The sequence below is a fragment of the Melospiza melodia genome, chromosome 21, assembly GCF_035770615.1.
Source record: "Melospiza melodia melodia isolate bMelMel2 chromosome 21, bMelMel2.pri, whole genome shotgun sequence".
Classification (NCBI taxonomy): Eukaryota; Metazoa; Chordata; class Aves; order Passeriformes; family Passerellidae; genus Melospiza; species Melospiza melodia.
Window position 1 is genome coordinate 9,159,401 of NC_086214.1, and position 25,731 is coordinate 9,185,131.

The window sequence follows — 25,731 nt, forward strand, 5'->3', positions numbered from 1 at the left end:
TATTCTTGATTAGGCAAAGTTTTTGTTTGTGACCTTGTTCTTTTTTGGTTACCCAAAATAAACAAAGCATTACTGATGAAACAACAGATGTCCAATATTGACCAAGAGATAATCTCTTCAGGTATTTTTAACTTTTTATTTTCTATGTTTAGTCTTCCCTTGGAAGTAAATAATTTATTTCTTCCACCATAGGAAAGTTTTATTAAAAATATTCCCCATTTTCATTCCAACCTATCTGAGCAGCATGGTGCCAGAGTGGAAGGTCCCCAACCCCCAGAATCATTAAAAAACTCCAGCCCACAAGTTTGCAAACAAATAAATGTTTAATGGCATTGTATAATGGATTTACAGGTGTTAAATAGATTATTTTACAGGAGGATTTATCGCTCTTCCAGCTCCTTTAGCAGTTCATCAAAGTGGGTGATGTACCACTTGGCTTTCTCCTTCACTTGCTTTCTGACCACATTGCCTCCAAATCCAATGAAGCAATCCTGGAGAAACACAAGGAATGGGCACATGGGTTATTGCATGGAAGGAGGGAGCTCTCAGTAATTAAATTTGCTTTTAAGATTGGCTTTTAAAATCTCTACCCTGTTTTCCTTTGCATGTTCATTTTTCAGATTTATTAACAATTCATTCTGCAGCATTTTGGTTATTGGGATTTTCCTCAGTGCCTTGTAGCTTCCAGATTCTCAGTAAAATCTGAACAATCTGATGTAAATGTGATGCAATTGCATTCAAGAGCAGGTAAACATTGGCTCATGCATGAGCATCCCACAATTACCCCTCTCCTGTTTGTCTTACCTCTGTTTGCCTCATCCCAGAGATACCAAAAGCAAACTTTAACCCTGTCCTCAATCATTAACCAGAGCAATCATCATTTCTACATCTCACAAAACCCCCTGCAGTGAAAGTGCAGGGTTTAAAATTTCCACTGCAACTTTTTTTTTTTTTTTTTTTTTTTCCTTTTTTTTTTTTTGCCTTGAGGTGGGAAGAATTAAACAAATCCTGAGCAGTTTTGGGGTATTGGGAGACTTTTGTGTAGGGAAAGGAGCTGAAGGAGAGCTGGAATTAAAATCTCTCCTAAGACATGAGCATTTATAAAAGTTGTCTTTCTGTTAATTTTTGATTAAAGAATCCAAACCCCACTCTTCTCTTTGCCCCAAGGATTTGCTCAGAAGGAATTCAGGATTTCTGCAATACTCACTCCAGGAGGGCAGGCTTCCATGTCTGTAGCTCCATCCCCAATCATAACCACCTTCTTGAAATGGAACTGTTCTTTCAGATGAGTGATAACCTTTCCTTTCCCCCCTGATTCAGCTGTTGGTTGTGTTTCATCAAATCCTGCAAATTCTCCTAGAAAACAAAGGAGGGACAAGTTGGAAATACAGATATTTTCTGGTAAATGAAGGAAAAATCTCTGTCTGTGGTCTTGATTTCAGTGCATGCAGCCCTGTAAAACTCACAGCACAGCATCCCAAATCAGTAAGTTTAAGGCTGAGATTTCACCCAAGTGTTTCAAAGAAAAATAGAGACAATTTCAGGGAAAACCAGTGTGGGCAGTGCTGCCAATGCATTCCCAGCCACTCTGGTGTGAACATCCCAGAGCAGCCCCCAGGATGATGCAGAGTGTAGGAAAGCCTGAGTAAGAACAACCTCAGCACCTCCAGCTCTGCTGGGACATAGCTTCAAACCCAGAGCAGCTCCAGGGCCCAAAGCCCCTGAAAGGCAGGGCTGGGAGAGCACCTCAGGTCATGGACTCTTTAACTTGGAGGAGAGGAGAAAATGAAACTCTGCTCTCAGCAGCTGCACAGTTTTACCTTTGGCACAGCTTGCAATTAAAAAGTAACTCTGGCTCTATTCCTTACACTGAGATGCCCTGAGCTGGTTTTTGATAAGGTTCTGTGATTTTCCTCCATGGATTGATAACAGGACAGTGCCTGCAGCCCAGTATCTGAGAGCTGGAGCAGGAAAGTGCCATTGATCAGCAGAGGGAGGAGTTTGGAGGGGGCTCTCACCGTTGAAGTAGAACTTGAGCCTGTTGGCAAAGACGTTTGCTGTGGGGATGTTCAGCTGCAGGGCCACGTGTTCCACAATGCTCTGAAAGCCCCCCGAGACCAGGAACACCTGAACCCCTCGTTGGTGGAGTCTGCTCACCAGCTCCCTGGGGACAGACAGACAAAGGTGAAATAAATCCTCCCTGAGCCAGGCTTTGTGCTATTCCAGCTTCGTTTGGGCTGTGCTCCTTCCATCTCTGCTGCCCAAAGCTTTTCCCTCTCTGTCTGTGTCTGGCAAGAGCTGCACAAAACCATCACTTCATTCCTCAAAAACAAACACTCCCTAAAACTCTTTTCTTTCCACTTTCACATTAATTCCCTTGAACAAGTGAAAGCAGATCCAGTTCAATTATGGTTTTTTTTCTCATCTGGAATGCAGCAAAAAGCAGGGGATGAGACAAAGCCAGTGCTCCAAAATGCTAAGTGGGCTGAAAAGTGCAAAATGCAAATGTTTTCTAGCTCAGAGTTGGTTCACCAGATGCTGGACATCAATGCCATCTTTAGAAGAAGGCAGCAGCTAGAGAAAAGGAATGAAAAAAAGAAGTTTGTGACTCCAGTAATGCCAGCAGGACTTGAAGGCAGTGCAGAGTTTTGGGATTTGGCTCTGGAGGCAGAAGATCAGCCTGCAGCAAGGAGAAGGGGTGGCAGGACCAGCAGAAACAATAAAGACTGAAAAGCAAAGCAGAGCCTTAAAGCAGGACACAGAAAAGGAGGAAGAAAGAGAAGGAATGAAAAGGAGGAAGAAAGAGAAGGAATGAAAAGGAAAATCACATGATCCTGAGGAAACAATGTTCTCTTTGTAGCTACCTCTAGCTGTCTTCTACAGAAAAAAAGATAAAATACAAGCACAGGATCATAAAAAACTCTTTTTATATGCTAAAAATATTTCAGACTTGAAGCTATGGTCAGATTTTGTAGTAAAGGAATTCTTTTCAATTGATAGAAAAAATTTGAATAGGGAAAAAATCCCCAGAGCTTTTCAGTTTAAGTAGTTTATGTTCATTCCAAACCTCAGGATGAATGAATACACATATTTATGTGTATACACACATATTTATGTGTGTTTGCTTTAATTTTAATGTTTTGAGGGACTGCAGAATGGGTTGCTCTAAGCAATGGATCCCCCAAACTGCACTGAGCAGAGTCAGAGAGAGGTAACAGAGTTGCAGAATAGACCAATTTTAGGGAGGTATTAAATTCCTCCCAGTCCCATCACCCCTGAAAAACCAGAGGTTGAACAGATTCTTTTCCATGGCCATTTAATCCTCCAGCCAGGATCTGAGCTTGGCAGCCAAGGTGCCAGTTAATATCTAAGAATCTTTTCTTTTTCCATGGATGTTTAACCACGAGCCATGGAGCCAGGCTCCTGATCCAAGCTCTGCACACACCCAGCATGGAGATGGGGCAGAAAAGGCAACACAAACCAGCCCTGTGGCCTTACAGCATCACTAATGACACTGAATTTGCTTTATTTATTCAATCTGCTTCCTGAACACTTAAAAAAAATAAAAATTCAATTCTTCTTACCTTATTCCTGGAGTTAGCTGAGGTGGGTTGTCAGATATTAATTTCTGCACTTGTTCATAGGAGGGCCTGATGAGACCTAACCGTGCTGTGAGAGCTGCCTTGAATGTCACAGTGCCACCCATGGCTCTGCGGGTCCTGGGGGACAGACAGACATCACATCAGGGACACTTCATATTCCTGAGCTGAATCCAACAGAGCTTTGGCTGAAAGCTTCAGCTTGTGCTGTTTCCCAGCCTCAGCCATGGGTTGGGAGTGCTGTCCCCTCTCCTCCATCTCATGGTAAGGTTTTCTCATTCAGAATAAAGTTTGGTAGTGCTTAGCCAAGTTTAATGATGAGGGCTGCTCTTAGTCTATCAAAATTACCAATAGAGATTTAATTCAAAATTACTACTAGAGATTTAATTCAAAATTACCAATAGAGATTTAATTCCAGGATACTTTTGTTGCGCAGCCTCACAATTCGCAAACCAAGTCACCTCATCCTTATCACCCCAATCCTCATCCACTTGTTACCCCATCCTCATCCACTTATTACCCCACTTGTTACCCCATCCTCATCCACTTATTACCCCCACCCCTTTACAAACTGTAACCATCTACAACAGAACCAAATTACTGTAAAGGACAAATCCATGCTCACAGACCAATCCATGCTTACAGCTCCATCACCCCTGGCTCATTCTGCCTGGCCCTGTGTGAGCTCCCCAGCCATGGCTCATTCTGCTTTCCTGGCCTGTGAGAGCTCCCCAGCCTTACTCACATCTCTGCCATGGCTCACTCTGCTTTCCTGACCTGTGAGAGCTCCCCAGCCTTCCTCATATCTCTGCCATGGCTCACTTTGCCTGGCCCTGTTTGAGCTCCCCAGCCCCACTCACATCTCTGCCATGGCTCAGTCTGCCTGGCCTGTGTGAGCTCCCCAGCCTTACTCATATCTCTGCCATGGCTCACTCTGCCTGGCCCCGTTTGAGCTCCCCAGCCCCACTCACATCTCTGCCACGGCGTCCCCGACCCCGCAGAACTTGGCCAGCTCGTCGATGCCCTCCTCCCTGATGACGGTGCTGTCCACGTCGAAGCACACGGCGTCGGCGCTGCGGAAGATCTCCTTCAGCTCCATCAGGGATGCCATCCTTTTGGGAGTCTTCTTACTGTGAGGGGACAAGATGAAATCTTTCTCTGAGTGGGAGTAGTGCACTGTTTCCTGAGCCATTGGTGCTGCTGCTCTGGTGCGGGCGAGAAGGGCCGAGCGCAGGCGGCTCAGGGCTTTTATCCCTGAGGGGGGAATGGTGGTGGAGGTCTGCCCCAGCTGCTGATTTGCTCCTGCTGTTGCTGCCTACTGATGGTCAGCTCGTGCTCCAGGTGGGCCGTGGAGCCCTGGGCTGCTGCTGATTTGTTGTCTGCTGCCTCAGCCCCTTCGTGGGTTCAAGGTTGCAATCCTTGGCACTGCCTGAGGCGCCAGGCTGCCAAGAGCTCTGTGGGGTTGCAGGGCTCTGGTTCAGATCAGGGGCACCTTGGTTTCTCATCTCTCACAGCAGTTGCTGCAGGACACCCAGGCCCTAAGGATTGATTACAAACTATCCTAAACCTATCAATGAGTGGTTATCCCTAAATCAGGAAGGTTTAGATCCTGTCCTACATACTCATTAATAAAAGATTGGACCATTAACATTGGGGATTAGCCTTTTATAAACCCATCAAACCCTTGGCCCTTGAGAACTTCTCTCAACCATCAAGACATCACTGTGACCATGCTCACAGGGGTCTGAGGATGAGGGAAGAGACCAGGATCTGACTCCATGTTTCAGAAGGCTTGACTTATTATTTTATGATATATATTATATTAAAACTATACTAAAAGAATAGAAGAAAGGATTTCATCAGAAGGCTGGCTAAGAATAGGAAAAGAAAGAATGATAACAAAGATTTGTGTCTCAGACAGAGAGTCCAAGCCAGCTGTTATTGGCCATTAATTCCAAACAACCACTTGAGACCAATCCCAGATGCACCTGTTGCATTCCACAGCAGCAGATAATCAATGTTTACATTTTGTTCCTGAGGCCTCCCAGCTTCTCAGGAGGAAAAATCCTAAGGAAAGGATTTTCCATAAAAGATGTCTATGACACATTACATTTTCCATAATAGTCCCTGACAAATAATTTTAATCCCTTTCCATAATAGTCCCATTTTCTACCCCTTTAATGACAAAAGTTTCTTTTCTGCCCTGTTAGATCTGTCCACTTCAACATGGTGAGCACTTCTGCAGATCAGAAGCTTAAGGATTTAAATATCTTCTTACTCATCCCTACTCTCCTTGTGCTTTCAAAGGGGAATTCATTCAGTGTGGATGTTACTGTTGACTAATCTGTAATTTAGACACAAACAACACCTGCCTATTTATCTCACTTCTCAGATTTTTGTATAAGTTTTTGTTTCTTCCATTCTCTCAGACATCTCTCAGGACATGTCTTGTATGATTGATCTGGGCTGCAGGTTCTTTTCCTGGGACAGGGGAAAAACACCATCAAACAACACATTCTTAAGAATTATGGGTGTCTTTATAACCTTTAATCTTTTGTTTTCCTCTCACTAATGCTCAAAGCAGGAACAAGAACCTTTGGGTTTATTCCCAGGACGTGATGAATATTGGGATACACAAAAAGCTTTATGAAAAATTCCCATCATCACTACAAATGTAGAGCACACACCTCTCTTATCTGCTCTTTGCATGGAATAAAAGAGAATGCTCCAATCTGTTGTGGGGAGGTGGAAATCTGTGTGAAGGAACCACCCAGCCTGAGTGGTGGAACCTGCTGTGAACAGCCAGGAGCTGTGTCTGCCTGACAAGCAGGAGAGGTCAATGAGCAAGGGACAATGAGTGACATGAGGGGCTCAGACAGGACATTTGTGGGCTTTATTCTGCTGCCTTTGAGGGGTGGTGGCACTAGAGGAGATATCCCAAAAAAGGGCTTTACAGAGCCCCTCTGAACTGCAGTTTGGCACAACCCTGCCCTTGGTGCACACCATAAAACCCCAGTCCAGCTTTAGGACCATGACTAAAGGATTATTTGCTGCAGGCCACGTGGGGTTTTATCTTCTTCTCCAAAGACTGCACCGGACATGTAAGAAAAATTCGTTATCATGAGTAACTGATAGCTATATAATAGTCATAATAGTTATATAACAGTCATAATTAGTTAAATGAGTTATCAGCCATCAGCACAGCATATAGAAGAAAAGTGGACATCTGAACTTCATGGACATCAGAACTTCATATATAATAGTTATATAATAGTCACAATTAGTTAAATGAGTTATCAGATATCAACACAGCATGTGAAAGAAAAGTGGACATCACAACTTCATGGACATCAGAACTTTGTGGACATCAGAACTTTGTGGACATCAGAACCTCCCTCTGCCAGCACCCAGCTCTGAGGTGAGGCCTGGTGGCCAGAGGCCAGCTCTGAGGTCAGCCTTGGCACTGTCTGGGCAGGTGCCACGTGAATTGCACGTTTGTTTTAGCCTTGACTTGCCCTGGGCTGCAGAGCTGTGCTGGTGTTTGCAGTGAAAGCTCCCAGATTTCCAGGCAGCAGGGCCGTGTTCCAGGGCAGCTGTGACATTGGCGTCACCAACGTGTGTCCCAGCAGCCACCCTGCTGATGCAAAGCCACCATTGCCACACCTGGGGCTGCTCTGCAACCCTGTGAGGCAATGGCACCGTGTGGGGACATGTCACTGTCACATTCTCTGAAAAATCCCTTCGCCAGGATTGCTTCTCCTGGGAAGATGAGAAGGCTCAGAGAAAAATGAAAACAATCATTATCTGATTTGCTTCTCCTGTGTTGGCTGCTTTGGAATGTGGTTTGGACACTGTTTACCAACAGGTGAATGTTTGATTGGTTCCATGTGAATTGTTTTGTTTACCAACAGGTGCAATGTTTGATTGGTTTCATGTGAATTGTTTTTACTTAATGACCAATCACAGCCAGCTGTGTCAGACTCTGAGTCACAAGTTTTTATTATCATTCTTGTTAAGCCTTCTGTCTGTATCCTTTCTGTATTCTTTACTATAATAATATAATATCATAAAATAATACATCAGCCTTCTGAGAACATGGAGTCACATTCATCTCTTCCCTCATCCTGGGGACCTCACAAAGACCACAGGGACACTGCTCTGTGACGTGATTGCTCAGTGACAAGCTGTAATTTTGGTCTGGATGCAAGGCTTTGATCTGTCCCACAAAAAGGTTATCTCTCCACAGGTGTGCTGGGAGTGATGAAATGTTCACATTTCCTTCTCTCTGATATCCACATTTCCCATGTTCCTTTCCCTGACAATGATGGCATGAAAGCTGTGCTGGACTTTGCACTTTGATGGACAAATAAAGAAAAATTATTGTGGAGTCACAGTTGGAATTAACCCTGTCCTCTCTTTATTCCTATTTGAAAATAGTTTCAAACTGTGGTTTATGTTGTCTAAAAATGACAAACTGGAAGGGAAGAATTGCAAAAACCATCACAGCAAAAAGAATTAAAGCTGTGTAAAACCCTTCCATGCACAAATCTCAGCTGCAGTCAGGGAAAAGCAATTTTGTATTCCAGAGTGGTCCAGGCCTGTATAAGTGGCAGATATTAATTATTCCAAATACAGAGCATCTGATTGCTTTAAAGTGTAAATGTTTTAATGAGATGGGAAGAAATTCCCACAAAATAATGGGTTCTGTTTCCACATGAAAAACACTGATAGAGAATCTCTGATCTTCCTGCCACTGAATTTCAGGTAGGTAATCAATTCCTAGCCTGAAAAACATCCAAGCAGCAAACATTTCAAGAGGTCTGTTATAAAATACCATGGGGAAAAGGTAGAAAGAAGAATATGGGGAAGAGAAGAACACTGGGCAAAGAAGCGACTAAGGAAGACAAAAGAGTGAGAGAGAAAGAGGTAGGGTGAAACTTGAGATAAAGATGGAGAAAAAAGAAAATTATAAGGGAAAAGTGGAATTCCCATGAGATCTCCTTGCCTCCAGACTATGAAATGTTTCATTAGGCTGTTAAAAAAAATAAAGATATTTTCACAATAAATAATTCTCTTTCATAATAGACAGGGTGGAGTCACAAACAGGGGAATTATGTAAGAGCACATGGGAAAGGAAAACAACTGAAATCCTCTCTGTTTGCTGTCCCTTCAAAGAAGGGCACTTGCCTCATGGGGAAAAGCTGCCCCATCCTCTGTATCCATAGGTAATGTGGAAATGCAAATGGGAGCAGTGAGTGGTGCTCAGAACTGCAGGTGTTCTGGGGCTGCAAGGTTCTGATGAGATCTCAAACCCCTCATTGTGACTAAACCTCCCTTGTTGTCATATTTCAGCTTTCACAAGTGCTGCCACGCTGCCACTTTGCATGATGATCACATTTATTGCTGTTAAAAATGAAGATTAAGTGAATCTTAATGAAATATTACCCATCACTCAGGAATATCCTTGTTTGCAAACAATTTCTGATTCACTTCCCCATTTAACATTGAACATTAACAGAAGTTCAACCACATTAAACTGTTTATTTTGCCTTGAAGGGAAACTGCTGCTCAGAGCAAAGGATTTGGAGAAAATAGTTCTTGAAAGTTTTTTTCAGGACCTTTTCCTCCTACAGCTTCTAAGAACATTCCCAGGAGTGTTTCCATGGTATGAGTTGAAACAAACCACTTAATCCTCATTGTTTCCAGTCCTGTGTCTGTAAAATGGGAATAATACAGTGGCAAAGCTTTTCTGTGCTGAGCTTTCATCCTCAGAATGAGCAACGTCTTGAAAGCTTTAGAGGAAAGCTGATACATTTAAGCAGATTAGTTATATTTAAGCAAATTGTGTTTGTGTTTTATATAAGTTTTAAAAGTTCGACTCATCCACACATAATTTTCTGTAGCTTGCAGGCTGAGAATAGGAAAACTCAGTCCTTAATCTCCTGGGTTTTCTTCATTTTTTTTAGGTTTTTTGTTAAACCTCCTGGATTTTCTATTTCATTTTGGGTTTTGCTTTAACCTCCTGCTCGGTTTGTAAAGGCAGCGGCACAAAGCTGCCTGCGAGTCAAGAGATGAGCTGCTCGCAGCTCCGCACGATTCTCTGCACAGCAGTGCCTCACAGCGAACTCATTCAAACACCTCGCGAAAAGCAGGTGAAAAAGGGCAGAAGGAACCTGTAGGATGTTGACATCCACCTCCCAACTCTCCAATCCCCTCTCGCCCCTGCTGCCAAAACGCCGCTGCTCCCCCCGTGCCCGATTGCATCATTCATTCACGCTGCTGTTATAAACCAGCCGGGCAGCACAAGGCACAAGATCCTCCTCGTTTTCCCTGCTGGAAAAACCCCCCTTGTGTTATGGAGCCGCGAGCCAAACTCCAACCCCTTCCGAGCTGCGAGAAAAGCACGATCCCGGTGACTTACAGGATACAGAAGGGAAGCGGCCGTGGCTGCTGCTGCCGCCGGGAGGCTCCGGGCTGCGCCTGGCAGGGAGGGATCAGCTGAGCCCTCACCGGCACAAACCCCCCGCACGGGCTGCGCTGGACGACAGCCGCATTTTGCCGCTCGGCCCCTGATAAAGCGCTGAGTCAGGCGGCCCAGGGGGTTTGTTTGAGGTGCTCGCACACATGGGAGCAGAGCAGGGCAAGCTGTTCGCTGCCAGCGAGGGCGGCAGAGGTGTGACCGCCCCGGCCCAGGGGAGGAGCCGGCCAGGCCGGGCCGGGCAGGGAGCGGCGGCCGCGGGGGGCTCGCTCGGCCCTCACGGGCAGCTCCGGGCAGCGGCAATCGGGAGCTTCTCCTGGCTGAAATCAGCGAGGAGATCTCCTGTTTTCGGGAGAGAAGGGAGGATTTATGAGCTGCGATCACAGAATCACCAGGTTGGAAGAGACCTTCAAGATCATCGAGTCCAACCCAGCCTCAACACCTCAGCTACACCCTGGCACCCAGTGCCACATCCAGGCTTTGTCAAACCCTGGCACCCAGTGCCACATCCAGGCTTTGTTAAACACATCCAGAGATGGGGACTCCACCACCTCCCCAGTCCCAAAATTCCCAGAATTCACAGAATGACCAGGTTGGAAGAGACCTTCAAGATCATCGAGTCCAACCCAGCCCCAACACCTCAGCCAAACCCTGGCACCCAGTGCCACATCCAGGCTTGTTTTAAACACACCCAGGGATGGGCACTCCACCACCTCCCCGGGCAGCAATTCCAGAACATTATCACCCTTTCTGTAAAAAACTTTTTCCTCACATCCAACCCAGATTTTCCTTAGTACAGCTTAAGGCTGTGTCCTCTCCTTCTGTCAGTGCTGCCTGGGAAAAGAGACCAACCCCACCTGACTACAGCTACCTTTCAGGAATTTAAAATTCCAATATCTCCTCTTGACTTGAGCTGTTAGTGCATCCCTGAGTGAAGTTACACACACAAATCCCATCCAAAGCTGGCAAAAGCTCGGCAGCAAAGGGGAAAGGCGTGGGAAAAGGCTCTGTGTTGTGTCCCCAAAAGCTGTGGAAAAATTGCCAAAGCTGCCTGTGCTTGTGTTTTGGCATCCCACGGAAGAGCTTCCCTTGCTCACTGCTGTGGCTTGGACAATGGGACAGTGCCAGGCCAGGAGTTGTTTGGTTCAAGGTCAAGAAAAGCTGATTTAGCTGATTTAGCTGCTTTTGTCCACTTGTGCCAGGAGTCCTGTGACTGCTGCCCGTCTGTTCTGCACCGCTGGGTGCTCCAGTCATGCTCTGTGCACGACCTATTCTGCCATCCTGGCAGTGTCACCCCTCAAAATTCCATTTATTAATTAAATCCCATCACCTTTTGTGCCCCTCCTCCCTTTATGCTTTTTCAGAATTTCTCAGTACATGACAGGATCATCTCTCAGGAGCTTCTTGAGTCAGGAGAAGATGGGACCAAGGCCCTGTGCTGCCAAACTGGTGCCAGGGATCAGCAGCCCAGTGCTGTTTGTCAGCTTTATCGTGGCAGGACAGGATGTTGTTCAAAGTAGATTTAGAAATCATTTCTGTGAATAAGGTTAAAGGAAAACCCATCTTGATAAAGATGAAAGAAAATGGCTTTTACTGAGAATCTCAGAGGGGTTTTTGCCAAGATAAGCAGTGCCTGGCTTGACTAAGAGAATTGCTGCTGAATATTTCATGAAGGATGTTGCCTTTATTTGGCTTAGTTTAATGGACATGTTGGCTTTAATTTAGTTAAATATTTTGATTTTAACCTGGTGTAATCCATTGAATTCATAGGGCAATTTAAGTCTGGTAAGCATTTGCCCTTTATTTTCATTACACATAAAAAACAACTAGAACAATTCTACAGCCAAGGCTGAAAAAAAGGGGGAAAAAAGCTTGTCTTGATGGCTGAAAAATGCTGCAAAATGGGATTTTAATGTGGAGATGCTCGTGAGAAATGTTACTATAACACAAAATAACTATCCTGAGGAATGTGAGCCAGCAAGGAAACAGAGAGCTCTGCCTGGGAGCTGTAGGTGGATGCTCAGGAAAATACAAACAGAGCACCCAGCTCTGGTATGTCACTACAGAACCTCTCCATTTTTACAAAAAAAAACAAAAAAAAAACAAAACAAAAAAAAAAAAAAACAGCAGAAACCACCTGCATGGAGGATTAGGATGTCTTTGAAAGCAGCTTTTCCCTTTTCCCCCTTCTGGTCCTAAAAAAAAAAAAAATCTCAAAACTAAATTTTCTCTCTATTTTCCAGCAGAAATAATTCCTCTCACAAACCTGAATCTGGCCCACACCACTGCTACCCCCACAAATGTTTTAGGATGGGCAATTCCTGCCTTTCCATAGGCATCAGCAAGGAAAACATGAAATTTAACAAGCCTGGGATGGGTTTGACAAGGCTGCCCTCTGCTGAGAACAGCCCTGAGAGGAACAAGCAAAAAAATAGCAAACCAGAGAAGCAAGAGCTAGAAAATATTTGATCTGGGAGTTCCAGAATCCAGGGCAGAGCAGGGGATCAGGGTGTTTTAACTGGACATTGCATTTTAGCTATTTGCACAGCAGCCTTGGGCCAGGTTTGGTGGTTTGTTTTGTTATGGTTTCAGCATCCCAGTGAAGTGCAGACAACATTTTAACAGAGTTCCAGAGCTAACATTGAAATGACAACTGTGATTCCCTGCATTTTGCAATGTTTAATGTTTATTTCTAATGATTGCAACCACAGAGGAGGAGAAAGCTCAGCCACTCCATTGGAGCCAGCGTCAAAATATTTCACAAGACACTGCTCAACAATAGGGCTCCAAACTTGCAGGATGTCCAAACACCACCTAAAACATTAAAAAACCACAATCCCAATGATATCAGCAGCTGTCCCTCCAGGGAGACAGACAGGCCCCATGTGGGAGTCCTCCTCTTGAGCACAGCGTGGCATTTTGCCCAGAAACCTGAGATCCTCACCCAAAGCAGGTGCCACAGCCGGCAGCCAAGCCCAGCCAGGCTGCCCTGACACCTGACACTGGCATTTCCCATCAAGCTCCCCCAAAAGCAGCAAAACTGGGTCCAGCAGCAGGCTCAGGCTTTACTCCTGGAGATGGTGTGGAAATACATCCAGCTCACTGCACTGCTGGAGCAATCCAGGGCTGCATCCAGAGCCCCCTGCTGCAAAAAAGTGGGATGGAGAGGGAAGGATTTTATAGAATCCATAGGTTTGGTTGGAAGGGAACTTAAAGAGCATCTTGTTTCAGCCCCTGCCATGGGCAGGAACACTTTCCACTATCCCAGGTTGCTCTAAGCCCGGTCCACCCTGGCCTTGGACATTTCCAGCTTCTCTGGGCATCTTCACACCTGGTGGGAGAGGGCTGGGGAAGGATCTCTGCCTTCCCTGCACCAAATTCTGACAAAATTCTGACCTCAGGGCTATTGTGCCTGTGGTCAGCAGCCTCTGGAGCAGCTGGGCTGCAGAGCACAGTGAACTGCCTGGGGATTATTGTGGGGCCTCATGCAACACCTGGAATCAGAAGAGGTTGTGTCACACCCGGTGTTGCCGTGTGGGTGTTGGAGGGGACAAGCCCAGACGGAGCAATTTGGGATTCAAGCCTGGTGCAATCGGTGCCCGCAGGGTGTGAGGGACCATGGCGGGAGCTGCTTCTTCAGCTCTTCTCCGGGGAAACTCACTTGTCTTTCCATTTCAGACTCCAAGGACACGAATATTGGAGTGAGCCCTGACAGCCTGCGTAGGGAAAATGTTTCAGCACCCACCGAGGTTGTCTTGGCAATAATATTGCTGGTTTTATTCTAGACAGAAACCTCTGCATGGCCTTGGAAGGGACCATCCCCATCCTCAGAACCCCCGGGAGGGATTCAGTCCAGGAAAGCCCCGGGCAGAGGGTGTGCACTGGGGGCTATGGAGGGCTCGGCTCCCTATACATCAGCTTGTGTGCTATGAGAAAATGCGTTTTTATTAACTTCAATCCCGAATTTAACCAAGAACCATTGATTATTAATCCACGCCACTTAACTATTAATTTTATCGGTCTAATGTGAAATCACTGGGTTTAATTATTTATTCTGACGGTTCTGCGGAGTTGCTGGGGGTGTCCGAGATATCAGAAGGCGGATTAAGCACCGACCATCCCCGCCCGTTCAGACACCCCCACACCGGCCCCACGCTCCCCTCATAACTCTCTCTGAGGGCGGTGCCACGCCCGCGCCTCAGACGCACGGAGGGGCGGGACTAGGCGGAGCGACAGGCTCTGCAGCCAATGGGAGCGCGGCTAGCGCGCCAACGAACCAATGAAAACCGGGACGCCTTGGCGGCGGGAGCAGCCGGGATGAGCGACAGGCACATTAACCAATAAAAATGCTGCTTCGCGACGGGCAGCCAATGGGCGAGCCCGGAGTGTTCTAGAAGGGGCGGGCAAGAGGCGGGACCCCAGTGCCCCGCCCCGCCGGCGCGGCCCAGAGCGGAGCGCAGTCATGGCGGTGAAGGCGCTCAACCCCAAGGCCGAGGTGGCCCGTGCCCAGGCCGCGCTGGCCGTCAACATCAGCGCGGCCCGCGGGCTGCAGGACGTGCTGAGGACCAACCTGGGCCCCAAGGGCACCATGAAGATGTGAGGGAGCCCCCGCGCCTCTCGCCGCGGGTGGGGTTGGGGGGGAGCACGGCCTGAGGGGAGGCGTGAGGGGAAGCGGCGGGGCCGGGAGGGGAACAAAGGCGGAGGCGGGAGGGGTCCGTGCTCAGGGATGGAGGGATGGGGAAGGAGCGGGCGGCCCCGCACGTGTTTTGGGGCCGGGGTGGGATGGATGAATGGATGGGGAAGGAGCGGGGCGGGCCCGCGGCCTCACACGTGTGTTGGCGCTGCTCACCCGCCCGTGCCGCCCGCAGGCTCGTGTCGGGCTCCGGAGACATCAAGCTGACCAAAGATGGGAACGTGCTGCTGCAGGAAATGGTGAGCTGGGGCTGCTCCGAGCAGGGGGTTTAGGGAGGGACGAGCGCCTTTGGGTGAGGGGGAATCGCGTCCCCCCTGCCCCAGCCACCCCTATCCATTGAAGCAAAATGCGCCTTGGGAGGAGGGTGGAGAAATAAATGCGGGTTGAGGCAATACTGCAAAGAAAATAATGTTAAAAGTACAAACGGAATGAGTAAAATAATCAGCCAAAGGAGTAGCAAAACAGTTAGGGTAAACCTTCAGAACATCGCCTTCAGTTCTTTCTTAGTTCTTTCTTCAGTTCTTCTGGTCTCGGATTTTCGTTTGCTGTACCACTTAACTGCTCATCTTATTTTTGTCTAGCAAATCCAACACCCCACGGCCTCCTTGATAGCAAAAGTAGCAACAGCACAAGATGACATCACTGGAGATGGCACCACCTCGAATGTCCTCATCATTGGAGAGCTCCTAAAGCAGGCAGATCTTTATATTTCTGAGGTGTGTGTGCAGTGTTTCATAGGTGGGCAAGTTAAAACCTTCAGTGGGCTGTTTTTGTTAAATGTTTAACAGGAGTGGAGCATAAATACATTGTTCTGCTTAAAATGAGAAGTTGTAAAAACGGGGAAAAGCTGGAGGAGAGGATTTAAACCGTGTTCAAAATCAAACCCACTTATTGTGGATACTGTAGCTTTTGAGGTTTTGGGTGATACCTGCTGTTACTTTGTTTTGTGGGACTGAAAACACTTCTGGAGTGTTTGACAGGAGCTCCTCCCTGAGGGCAGGTAAATGTGGATATTGCACAGCGAACACCCAAGTGTGCTTTGTAGTTCCCTTGGTTTCAGTCTGTGCTAAATTAATCTGTGCTTTTCCTCTGCATTGGAAGGATTTCCATTCCTTTTACATGTATTCAGAAGGACAGAACACATGGCCTGGGCAGCATATTCCCCGTGCTTTGCCATTCCTTGGAATGTTGAAAGCACAGGTTCTGTTTGTGCAAAAAGAACCATTTTATCTTCCATTGTCCAATGATCTCTCTTCCCTTGCCTTAGGGTTTGCACCCTAGGATAGTAGCAGAAGGATTTGAGATTGCCAAGGAAAAAGCACTTGAGGTTTTGGATCAGGTCAAAGTGTCCAAGGAGATGGACAGGGAGACCCTCATTGATGTTGCCAGGACATCCCTCAGGACTAAAGTGCACGCTGAGCTTGCTGACATCCTGACAGAGGTGAGTGTCCCTGTCACCTCTGCCTCTGTGGATGAAGAGAGCCAGCTGTGGAAGTGCTGCAATTATAATTTTAAGTGTGAAAGATGTAAACTTGCACTTTGGAAGACTGGTGGTGATTTTGGGATGTTTCCCTCCCCTGTTCTGCAGGCTGTGGTAGATTCTGTCCTGACAGTCAGAAAACCAGGGGAGCCCATTGACCTGTACATGGTGGAAATCATGGAGATGAAGCACAAATCAGAGACAGACACCACGTAAGTCTGGAGGATCCTTGGGCTTCAATTTAATGGGACCCTGAGCTTTGAGGAGCCTGAGGGGTTTTGGTTTCTTTTTAGGGTGTCCTAAAGCTACCACTGAAAAGTTGAAATACAAATTTCAGCCATAAATATCTTTATGAGGGAGAGGTTACAATAATCTGCTCTTCCAAACTGAGACAGTCAGTCAGGTCTGGCTTAAATCTGTCAGAAGTTTCTCACTCACTGAATTGATTCCTTAATGAAATTACTAAATAGCAAAGAACCTCGCTGGCTTAACAGTGTTGGATAAATACTCATTTTTCTTAGTGTCTGTGGCTTGATAATGCTTTAGGTTGGCATCTGTTAAATACAAAGCAGCATTTGATAAATGGAAACTGGCTTAGGATTTCCCTTTCCCTCGGTGCATGGATGAATTCTGCCCTAGCTTTCCTCATAGCTGGTGCAGTCAGACACCATGCCAGAGCAAATTCCTTTTTCCCACTGTGCCTGGTGTGCTTTTTGATGGGATGAGCATGCCCTTGGGAGGGGAACACATCACCCAGCAGTGCCCAGGCAGTTTGGGCTGGGGCAGTTGCACTCTCACACTCCATGGAACCCTGTGTTTGTGTCCATGGACACCCAGAGGGGTTTTTAACCTTGCAGGCTGATCAGGGGGCTGGTGCTGGATCATGGAGCTCGCCACCCTGACATGAAGAAAAGAGTAGAAGATGCTTTTATCCTTACCTGTAATGTGTCTCTGGAGTATGAGAAAACGTGAGTACCCAGCACATGCTCCTGTCCTGAGGACTTTTATTTAAAATGTGCTTAAATACCAGCCAAGACTGAAGGGGAAAGGTGATTTCCCTTCTGCAGCCCTTTTGGGAAAGGTGGAGGGTGAACAAATCTGTGAGAGGCAGAGCTTCACAGTGGGTTTTGTTTTGTTGTATGATCACAGAAAGGTTGAAAGTCCTTCCTTTCTTGGGCACAGTTTGATATTGTAGAGCAAACACATTAATACACTTCAGAGTTCTCTCAGTTTCAAGCATCTGCCTTATTTTTTGAAGTGGAAAAGCTCTGAACCAGAGAGCAGAACATCAGTGTGGGTTGGAGGGACTGGTTTGTTCTGGGTTGATTTCTTCAGAATTACTGAAGAAACATTCATTATGCTCATTCCTTATGCTCCAGTTTATTTCTACAGCAGAGAGGAAATTTTCTCACTGCATTTTTGTGGGGTTTTTTTTTCCCCTTCAGGGAGGTGAGCTCTGGATTCTTCTACAAAAGTGCTGAGGAGAGGGAGAAGTTGGTGAAAGCAGAAAGAAAGTTCATTGAAGACAGAGTCAGCAAAATCATAGAGTTGAAAAGAAAAGTCTGTGGCGACTCAGACAAAGGATTTGTTGTGATCAACCAGAAGGTGAGATGAAGAGAATAACAAAATTATTTGAAATGCCAGAATTAGCTAAATTTAGGCTGATAATTCTGAATATAATGTACAGTTCCTACTTGAGATCTTCTCTGAGCCTTGAGGAAGATCTTGTGTCAGAGAGAGAGGAGGTGATTTTAGCTTTGTCCTTATGCTGATGGTCCCTTTCTGTTTGCAGGGAATTGACCCATTTTCCTTGGATGCCCTTGCCAAAGAAGGAATTGTTGCTTTGAGGAGAGCTAAAAGGAGGAACATGGAAAGGTCAGTTTTGGGGAGAGGAGAGGATACAATAATCTGCTCTTCCAAACTGAGACAGTCAGTCAAGTCTGGCTTAAATCCATCTTTAAAGGCTTGACTAAAAATTCCACTTCAATCTGTGCAGCTCTTGTGGTGTAACTCAGGGCAGTTTGGACAAAGTGCAGAAAGGGCAGTTTGAGCTCTCGGGATGCTTTAAATGCAGACACCTACAGAGGAGCCTTAATTCTACAAGTCAGTTTTTTAAAGAGCTCTTCCATGAACAAAACCAAACTGTTGCAAACCTAGGATCTGCATGCTGAAATACTGCAGTGATTTTGGGTTTTATTGAACATAAAGCTGAGCTGTGCCTGTTCTCTGTCAGACTGACCCTGGCCTGTGGTGGCACTGCCATGAACTCTGTGGAGGATCTCACTCCTGACTGCCTGGGACACGCAGGGCTTGTCTATGAGTACACCCTGGTGAGTGACCAAGTGTTGGAAGGGTAAAGCTGGAGTAGTGAAATAAAACACTTAAAATCCACTTGGATGTGAACATCTGCCTGGGTGTTTGCTCCTGTCATAGGCTGAGAAAACAGAAATAAAGTTCTGCTGCTTCTCATCACTTCTTGAAGTGCTGTCAGTGCAGAACCCAGCCTGACAGCATCCAGCTGATTAATTTGTGTACACAAATTGCTGAAGCAAGTGGCTGACAGGCAAACCTGATGCTGTTTTCCCCAGGGGGAGGAGAAGTACACCTTCATTGAGAAGTGTGAGAACCCCCGCTCGGTGACCCTGCTCATCAGGGGCCCCAACAAGCACACACTGACCCAGATCAAGGATGCAGTGAGGGACGGGCTGCGGGCTGTCAAAAACGCCATTGAGGATGGTGAGTGCCCTCCCTGTTCATCAGCATGAAGGTGTGTAGAAACTCATCCCAAAATTAGGGAATTATGTATCAGCCCCCTTGGTTCCTGCTCCAATCCCAGCCTGAGCTCAGGGTGAGGTGATTTTATAGTTCTGTGGTTGATTACTCACCTGTTCAGGTGCAGGGTGTGGAGGGAAGAGATCAAACTGCACTAAAAATGAGCAGTTTAAACTGAAACAGGTGATGTTCCCTTGCAGGATGTGTGGTGCCAGGAGCAGGGGCTCTGGAGGTGGCAGTAGCCAATGCTCTTGTGAAACACAAACCCAACGTGAAAGGAAGAGCCCAGCTGGGAGTTCAGGCTTTTGCTGATGCTCTGCTCATCATTCCTAAGGTAAAAGGAGTTCTGGGTGATAAATTGGCTTTAAAGCACACACAGACTCAGTGCTTTTTCTGCTGCAGGGCTCTGTAATCAGCAAAATAAAACCAATCCCTCTGTTCTGTGCCAGGTGCTTGCCCAGAACTCGGGCTATGATCCCCAGGAGACGCTGGTGAAGGTCCAGGCAGAGCACGTGGAGTCAGGGCAGCTCACTGGGGTTGATCTCAACACTGGTAAGGACTCCCTCAGCCACAGGCTGATGCTCCAGTAAGAACCTGGCTCAGCTCTGAAGCACAGAGGGCTCTGAGTGCAGAAAGATTTATCTTTATTGATAAAAAGCTGCACAGAAGCCTTGGCAGTCAGGCTGCTGTAGTTCAGTGTGTGCTGATTTGAGGTTTTTAGAGGATAAACCACACTGTTGGATACAGTGAGAGATATCAGATGTCAGCCAGCAGAAAGTCTCTGTGTGAGCTGATTTTTAAAGGCTCTTCACTTCCCTTGCAGGGGAGCCCATGGTGGCTGCAGCAGCTGGAATCTGGGATAATTACAATGTCAAAAAGCAGCTGCTTCATTCATGGTAAGGCTGGCAGGATTTCACTTGTGACATTACTCTGTGTGTGTGTGTGTTCAGGTGATGAAAAACTGGGGATCCCATGTACAGGAAGATCTCTTGAAGCACAAAAATGAAGCTGAGTTTGGCAATTGTAACAATATTTCTTTGCTGTTTCCCTGTTTCCAGCACGGTGATTGCCAGCAACATTCTCCTGGTGGATGAAATCATGAGAGCTGGGATGTCCTCCCTGAAGGGCTGAGCTGGAGCTGCTCCCTGTGGAATTTCTCCAGGGAATCCAGCCCAGGGCCCTGTCCTGGCTGTGGTGGAGTCACTCTGCCATGAGGGGCAGCCCCCTTGAAAACACAGCCACCCAAAATCTCAGCAACTTAATCAAAGATTTGGCTCTAAAAAGGAGTTATTTATTTTTGATTTCACTGAACTGTGTGGCTGCAGTTGCTTTCCATTTTTACCCAATAAACTGTTCTGTTCTGTGCTTTGGGTGTCTGTTCTTTAAACCTTCTGCAGTGGGGGCTGCACTCCTGAGTCCTACCCTTGGCAATTTTGTGAAATTACTACTCAACACTTGTGAAATTACTGCTACTGCTGCTGTGGGAACAGGGTGGGATCAGATTTAGAATTTGTTCAGTAAATTTTAAAAACTGGATTAAGGCAATCACTAACTAGTTTTGTACTTGCTTATGAATAAAACTGAGTTCACTGCAGAATGGCTGGGGGGGGGCTGAAGGACCTGTTTTAAGGGTTGGGTTTTTAATAGTGATGCTTCTACGTTATTTATGGATAATCAGTGCCAGAGGAGGTCTGGGCAGAGCTTCCAGTGGGTTCGTGGCAGGGGAATGGAATGATTTTCCCTAAAACCAGCGGTGCTTTGTGTTAAGAGGAATCTCCTTCCTCTGTCACACACAAAACCTTAAAAAAACCCTTTCAAACACCCCAAAAACGCCCCCCTTGTATGGACGGGCTGCTGTGGCTCCGGTGCTCGGCAGTTTTAGCTCCGGGGAGGGACAGCAATCCCCGTTCTGACACAAGCGCTGCCCCGGAAGCGCTTCCCGAGCCCGCAGCGCCTCCGGGTCGGGCCCGCGGCTCCGGGATGGGAGCGGCGGCGCTGCTGCTGCTGTGCTGCGGGGTGCTGGGGGCTCAGCGCGGTGAGAGCCCCGACATCCCCCCCGACACCCCTAAAATCCTCCCATGGCATCCCCGAAATCCCCCCTGGCAGCGCCCTCCCGGAGCCCCTGCTGCTGCCCCAGCCTGGGATCGCTCCCCTCCCGACAATGGGATTTTAAATGCGGACATCGATCGCTGGCACCCCTTCCAGCACACGCAGGGACATCCCGTCAGTATCTGCGCCTGGCCAGTGTTTTTAAATGAAGTTTGTGCTGAATTTGTGCCTTTCCAGCGCTCGCAGAGGATGGGAGCATGGTGCAGCTGCCCGGGGGCACCTTCCAGATGGGGTCCCTGCAGAGGAGCGGCGAGGAGGAGCCCGCCAGGGAGGTGACAGTGAAGCCCTTTGCTCTGGACAAACACCCGGTGACAAACAGGGACTTCAGGTGAGCTCGGGTGGCTGTGGGGAGGGCAGGGCCAGATGTGGTGCGAGCTGTTCTGGAGGTGGTTCCTGGCAATCTGAAAGCCAATGCTTGGGTGCTCATTGGAAAAAAAATGTGTCTGTCAATAGGAAATCGCTGTCACAGGTGCAAGCTGAGCCATCGTGGTGGTGTAGCTTGCAAGCACACTTTTATTTCCTTTTTTTTTGTCCTTTTCCCCCTTCTCTTTCCTCTTTTTTTTCTTCTTTTTTTTCATCTCCTCCTCTTCCTTTTTTTCTCCTCGTCTCCTCCTCTCTTCCTTTTTTCTTCTCCTCCTCCTCCTGTCCTTCTCCTCTCCCTATTTCTTCTCTTCTCTTCTCTTCTCTTCTCTTCTCTTCTCTTCTCTTCTCTTCTCTTCTCTTCTCTTCTCTTCTCTTCTCTTCTCTTCTCTTCCCCTCTCCCTCTCCCTCTCCCTCTCTTCTTCTCCTATTCCACCAACAGCAGCCACAGCTTTTATTGGCTTTTAAGGGATTTTTTCTCTCCACAATTACAGAAACCTGAGTGCAGGCTGAGTTTACCTGCACAGGTGACATAAAAATTAACAAATCTGTGCAAAGATGCTCCCTGGACTGTTTTATCTGTTAAATCTAAATTAAACTATCTGGAGCTGGGGGGTCTGTAAATTTTGTACATTTTGCCTTGCTCTGAACTCACTGCATGAACAGATTTGTGAGGCAGAGCTTGAAGAACTCTTACCCAGAGCGTGTTGTGTTTATGCCAGGGAGTTTGTTAGAGAAAAGAAATACAAAACAGAAGCAGAAGCATTTGGCTGGAGCTTTGTCTTTGAGGATTTCGTATCTGAAGAGCTGAAAAAAAAAGTCACCCAAAAACTGGAGGTAAATGTGAATCCTATGATGAGTTTGGTGTTGCTTTTCCACTGAGGAGCAGCTGCCTCTTTGCAGAGCCTGCTGTTCTCAGAGGTTTTTCTTTAATCTGGGGTTGTTTTGCTTTTGAACCTCAGCAGGATTGAGCTGGGGTTGATTCATGTGCTCCTCTATTTCCATGCTCTGTGAGCTGTCTGTCTGGGCTCCAGGGAGCTGGGAGGAAGTAAAATGTGTTTCAAAGTACTTCAATAATCCAACTTTAATATAGAAAAACTGAACAGCATGAGCCTCTTGATCTGTTTTCACTTTTAAAAGCCTCTGCTCTGTGGGAAAGCAGCATCCAAATGTCTGTGATAACCCAGCTCAAACTGCAGCATTTCCTGACTAACACACCCTGCTGTGGGACGGTGTCACCAGTCCAGGTGTCACCAGTTCACCTTTAATCCTGGTGTCATTTCTTTCCCCAGTCAGCCCCGTGGTGGCTGCCCATTGAGAAGGCTTTTTGGAGACAGGTGAGTAGAATCCTGGTGTGATAAAATCCTGGTATGGTAAAATTCTGGTGTGATAAAATCCTGGTGTAGTAAGGTGATTTCCCTTCTGCAGCCCTTTTGTAAAGGTAAAATCCTGGTGTGATAAAATCCTGGTGTGGTAAAATCTTGATGTAATAAAATCCTGGTATGGTAAAACCCTGATGTGATAAAATCCTGGTGTGAGTAAAATCCTGGTATGGTAAAATCCTGGTGTAGTAAAATCTGGATGTAATAAAATCCTGCTGTGGTAAAATCCTGGTGTGGTAAAATCCTGGTGTGGTGACTCCTCCCCATGCTGGTAGTTCGTGTGTTGTGTGTGCTGAACCTTATTGACTAAAAATGAGTGAAAAACCATTTTCCATCCTTTCGTCTCTTCCACCCCTCATTCCCTTTGTAATGAAAACTGTATAAAATTAATTCCAATCTGCTTCAATCCCTGCCAGCCCTCAGGCCCTGGCTCCAGCATCAAGGACAGGCTGGATTACCCCGTGCTGCACGTGAGCTGGAATGATGCTCAGGCCTTCTGTGCCTGGCAGGGGAAGCGGCTCCCGTCGGAGGAGGAGTGGGAGTTTGCTGCCAGGGGAGGACTGCAGCGTACGTAGCACAAGCTCTGAGCTCTTCCCAAAGCAGGCATGGAGTGCTGTTGGTTCCACCAGATCCAGCCCTCCCTCCAGGGATGTTGTCAGATGTTGATTTGAAGGGGGTTTGAACCACCTCTTTTGGTCTGAGAGGGTGGTAATATTAATAATTCATAAAATAAATAATTAAAACTTCAGTAGATCAAGCTGAGTAGAAGAGGACAATCCTGAAAGCCTGGCTGGAGTGACCCAGGGCTAACAAGTGTCTTTTCCTCCCTGGCAGAAAGGATGTACCCCTGGGGAAACAAGTTCCAGGCAAACCGTACAAACCTGTGGCAGGTAAGGTCCTAAAAATCATCCTGTCCATGCTGGGCTAAAAATCATCCTGTCCATGCTGGGCTAAAAATCATCCCGTCCATGCTGGGCTAAAAATCATCCTGTCCATGCTGGGCTAAAAATCATCCCATCTATGCTGGGCTAAAAATCATCCTGTCCATGCTGGGCTAAAAATCATCCCGTCCATCTATGCTGGGCTAAAAATCATCCCGTCCATCTATGCTGGGCTAAAAATCATCCTGTCCATGCTGGGCTAAAAATCATCCCATCCATGCTGGGCTGTCCTCAGGGGGGGTTTCACTCAGCTACTGAGTGAGGGTGTCCTGGGAAACACTGGGGGTACTGAAACTGAGCTTCTGGGGGGGTGTAACAATACCCTCAGAGGGAGCAGGCTCAGCCCATCCTCCCTGGGAAAGCAAAAATTCACACATAGATTTGTTTGAAGAGGGAACTTGGGACAACTTCAGGTAGCTGATCTCTCTTGACCAACATAAATTGCCACCAGAGAGTTATTTGCTTACTTGGAGTGTGGCACAGCCCTGTGAGGAGCAGGGTTTGGGGTTTTGCTGGGGTGGTTCTTTGCTGGGAGTGATCTCTGTTCCCCCAGGGTGATTTCCCTCGGGAGGACACGGCTGAGGACGGCTACCACGGCGTCTCCCCGGTGACAGCCTTCCCTGCCCAGAACAGCTACGGTACACAGCACCCTCACCCTGCTCTGGGGATGGCAGCTGCTCCCTCAATTCATGCTAATTATCAAATCCTGGAGCTGGGCAGAGTTTAGATGTGTGGGGTCTGGAGTAGAGGGAAAGCATCGATGGTTGGGGCTGGAGTTGGCTGAGGTGCACCTGCTGCACTTCAGGCACCAAACCAGCTCCTTTTAATTAAAACTGGGTTGTTTTGCAACTCAGAGGGGTGTAACAAAAATTCCAAGGACATTTCTGGCTGCCCTGTCCTTGTGCACTGTTTGAAATACAGTGAGGAATTTCTTCAGCCTCACCATTAAACCACACTCTTGAATGATCCTTTGAACGTTGTTCCCCCTCCCATACACCAAATCTACATTTCTTGTATACCTAATTCTGTTCTAATTCTGACACAAAACCATCTCAGGGCTCTATGACCTGCTGGGAAACACCTGGGAATGGACAGCATCAGAATTCCCAGCTCCAGGAAGGGCACCCAGGGCTCAGAAGATGCAGGTGCTGAGAGGGGCCTCGTGGATTGACACTGCAGATGGCTCTGCCAACCACAGAGCTCGTGTTACCACCAGGTAGGTCTGGCCAAAGCCCAGCTGCTGCTGCACAAGGATTTTCTCTGGGTTGGTTTTATTTTAAAGGATGTTTGTTTGTTCCTACACAATTTTTTTTTGAGAAGCAGTTGGCAGAGCACACTACAAATATGGCTAAAACCACCCCTGCTATAAATCCATTCCTAAATGCTTCTCAAATCATGTGTTTTCCAGCAGGTATTAATAACTAAATGCTTTTCCCTAAGTAATTCAGGGGAATTGGAAGGTGTTTTTAGGCTGTTCTAGCAGGTCAGTTAGGGTTGTGAGTGTTGTAACATATTGGGGATATGTGTAATGAGGAAGGATCCCTGATTTTGGGTCTCTTTTTCCCTGTGAGGATGGGGAACACACCAGACTCTGCCTCTGACAACCTCAGCTTCCGCTGTGCTGCCGACATCCCTCCTGTGCCAGCCTGGAAAAGCCAGAGCAAAGCTGAGCTCTGAGGGCTCCCTGGGAACACCTGAGGCATTTTCTCCTGTGGAGATGAACAGTAACCCCCAGCTGTCACTTCCATTAAACCCCAGTTATTTCTAAAATTAAAAATAATTTCAACCTTTTCAGTGCTGCCATGTCTGGATGGGAGCAGTGATTGGGAAGGCAGGAAGGGGGGTTTGTCTTTAGTGTCCTTCTGGTGTGGGAGATGCTCCAGCTCTCCTGTTGTTGTAAAGCAGAGGGGTGCAGGT

General features: G+C 47.1%; 3 protein-coding genes and 2 non-coding genes across 6 annotated transcripts; 4 read left to right on the plus strand and 1 right to left on the minus strand.

Annotated features, from left to right (window-relative positions):
* Window positions 1-304: 304 nt before the first annotated feature.
* On the minus strand, window positions 305-10,162 carry PSPH (phosphoserine phosphatase). 2 transcript variants are annotated; one of them, XM_063173830.1, is made up of 6 exons: window positions 10,021-10,162; window positions 4,571-4,729; window positions 3,585-3,719; window positions 2,019-2,164; window positions 1,208-1,356; window positions 305-491 (listed from the first exon to the last, which is right to left on the minus strand). In XM_063173830.1, the coding sequence occupies exons 2-6, from the start codon at window positions 4,708-4,710 to the stop codon at window positions 381-383; spliced, it is 681 nt and encodes a 226-aa protein (XP_063029900.1). In that variant the 5' UTR covers window positions 4,711-4,729; window positions 10,021-10,162; the 3' UTR covers window positions 305-380. The 2 variants fall into 2 exon arrangements, with proteins under 2 accessions (XP_063029900.1, XP_063029898.1); XM_063173828.1 differs by lacking the exon at window positions 10,021-10,162 and having other exon boundaries at window positions 4,571-4,880.
* A 4,352-nt stretch (window positions 10,163-14,514) lies between these two features.
* Window positions 14,515-20,387, plus strand: CCT6A (chaperonin containing TCP1 subunit 6A). Its single transcript, XM_063173817.1, has 14 exons — window positions 14,515-14,673; window positions 14,946-15,009; window positions 15,352-15,486; window positions 16,038-16,211; window positions 16,359-16,462; window positions 17,108-17,218; window positions 17,696-17,855; window positions 18,043-18,125; window positions 18,484-18,580; window positions 18,839-18,986; window positions 19,223-19,356; window positions 19,472-19,574; window positions 19,846-19,918; window positions 20,081-20,387. The coding sequence occupies exons 1-14, from the start codon at window positions 14,540-14,542 to the stop codon at window positions 20,151-20,153; spliced, it is 1,593 nt and encodes a 530-aa protein (XP_063029887.1). The 5' UTR covers window positions 14,515-14,539; the 3' UTR covers window positions 20,154-20,387.
* Window positions 15,784-15,914, plus strand: LOC134428015 (small nucleolar RNA SNORA22). The gene has a single exon (XR_010030290.1). It is a non-coding gene; the product is annotated as a small nucleolar RNA SNORA22 (small nucleolar RNA).
* LOC134428014 (small nucleolar RNA SNORA15) lies at window positions 16,868-17,002 on the plus strand. The gene has a single exon (XR_010030289.1). It is a non-coding gene; the product is annotated as a small nucleolar RNA SNORA15 (small nucleolar RNA).
* Window positions 20,388-20,975: 588 nt separating the features above from the next.
* SUMF2 (sulfatase modifying factor 2) lies at window positions 20,976-25,604 on the plus strand. Its single transcript, XM_063173645.1, has 9 exons — window positions 20,976-21,057; window positions 21,309-21,459; window positions 22,214-22,328; window positions 22,784-22,828; window positions 23,290-23,440; window positions 23,708-23,763; window positions 24,368-24,452; window positions 24,871-25,030; window positions 25,386-25,604. The coding sequence occupies exons 1-9, from the start codon at window positions 21,003-21,005 to the stop codon at window positions 25,489-25,491; spliced, it is 924 nt and encodes a 307-aa protein (XP_063029715.1). The 5' UTR covers window positions 20,976-21,002; the 3' UTR covers window positions 25,492-25,604.
* The last annotated feature ends 127 nt before the right edge of the window (window positions 25,605-25,731 follow it).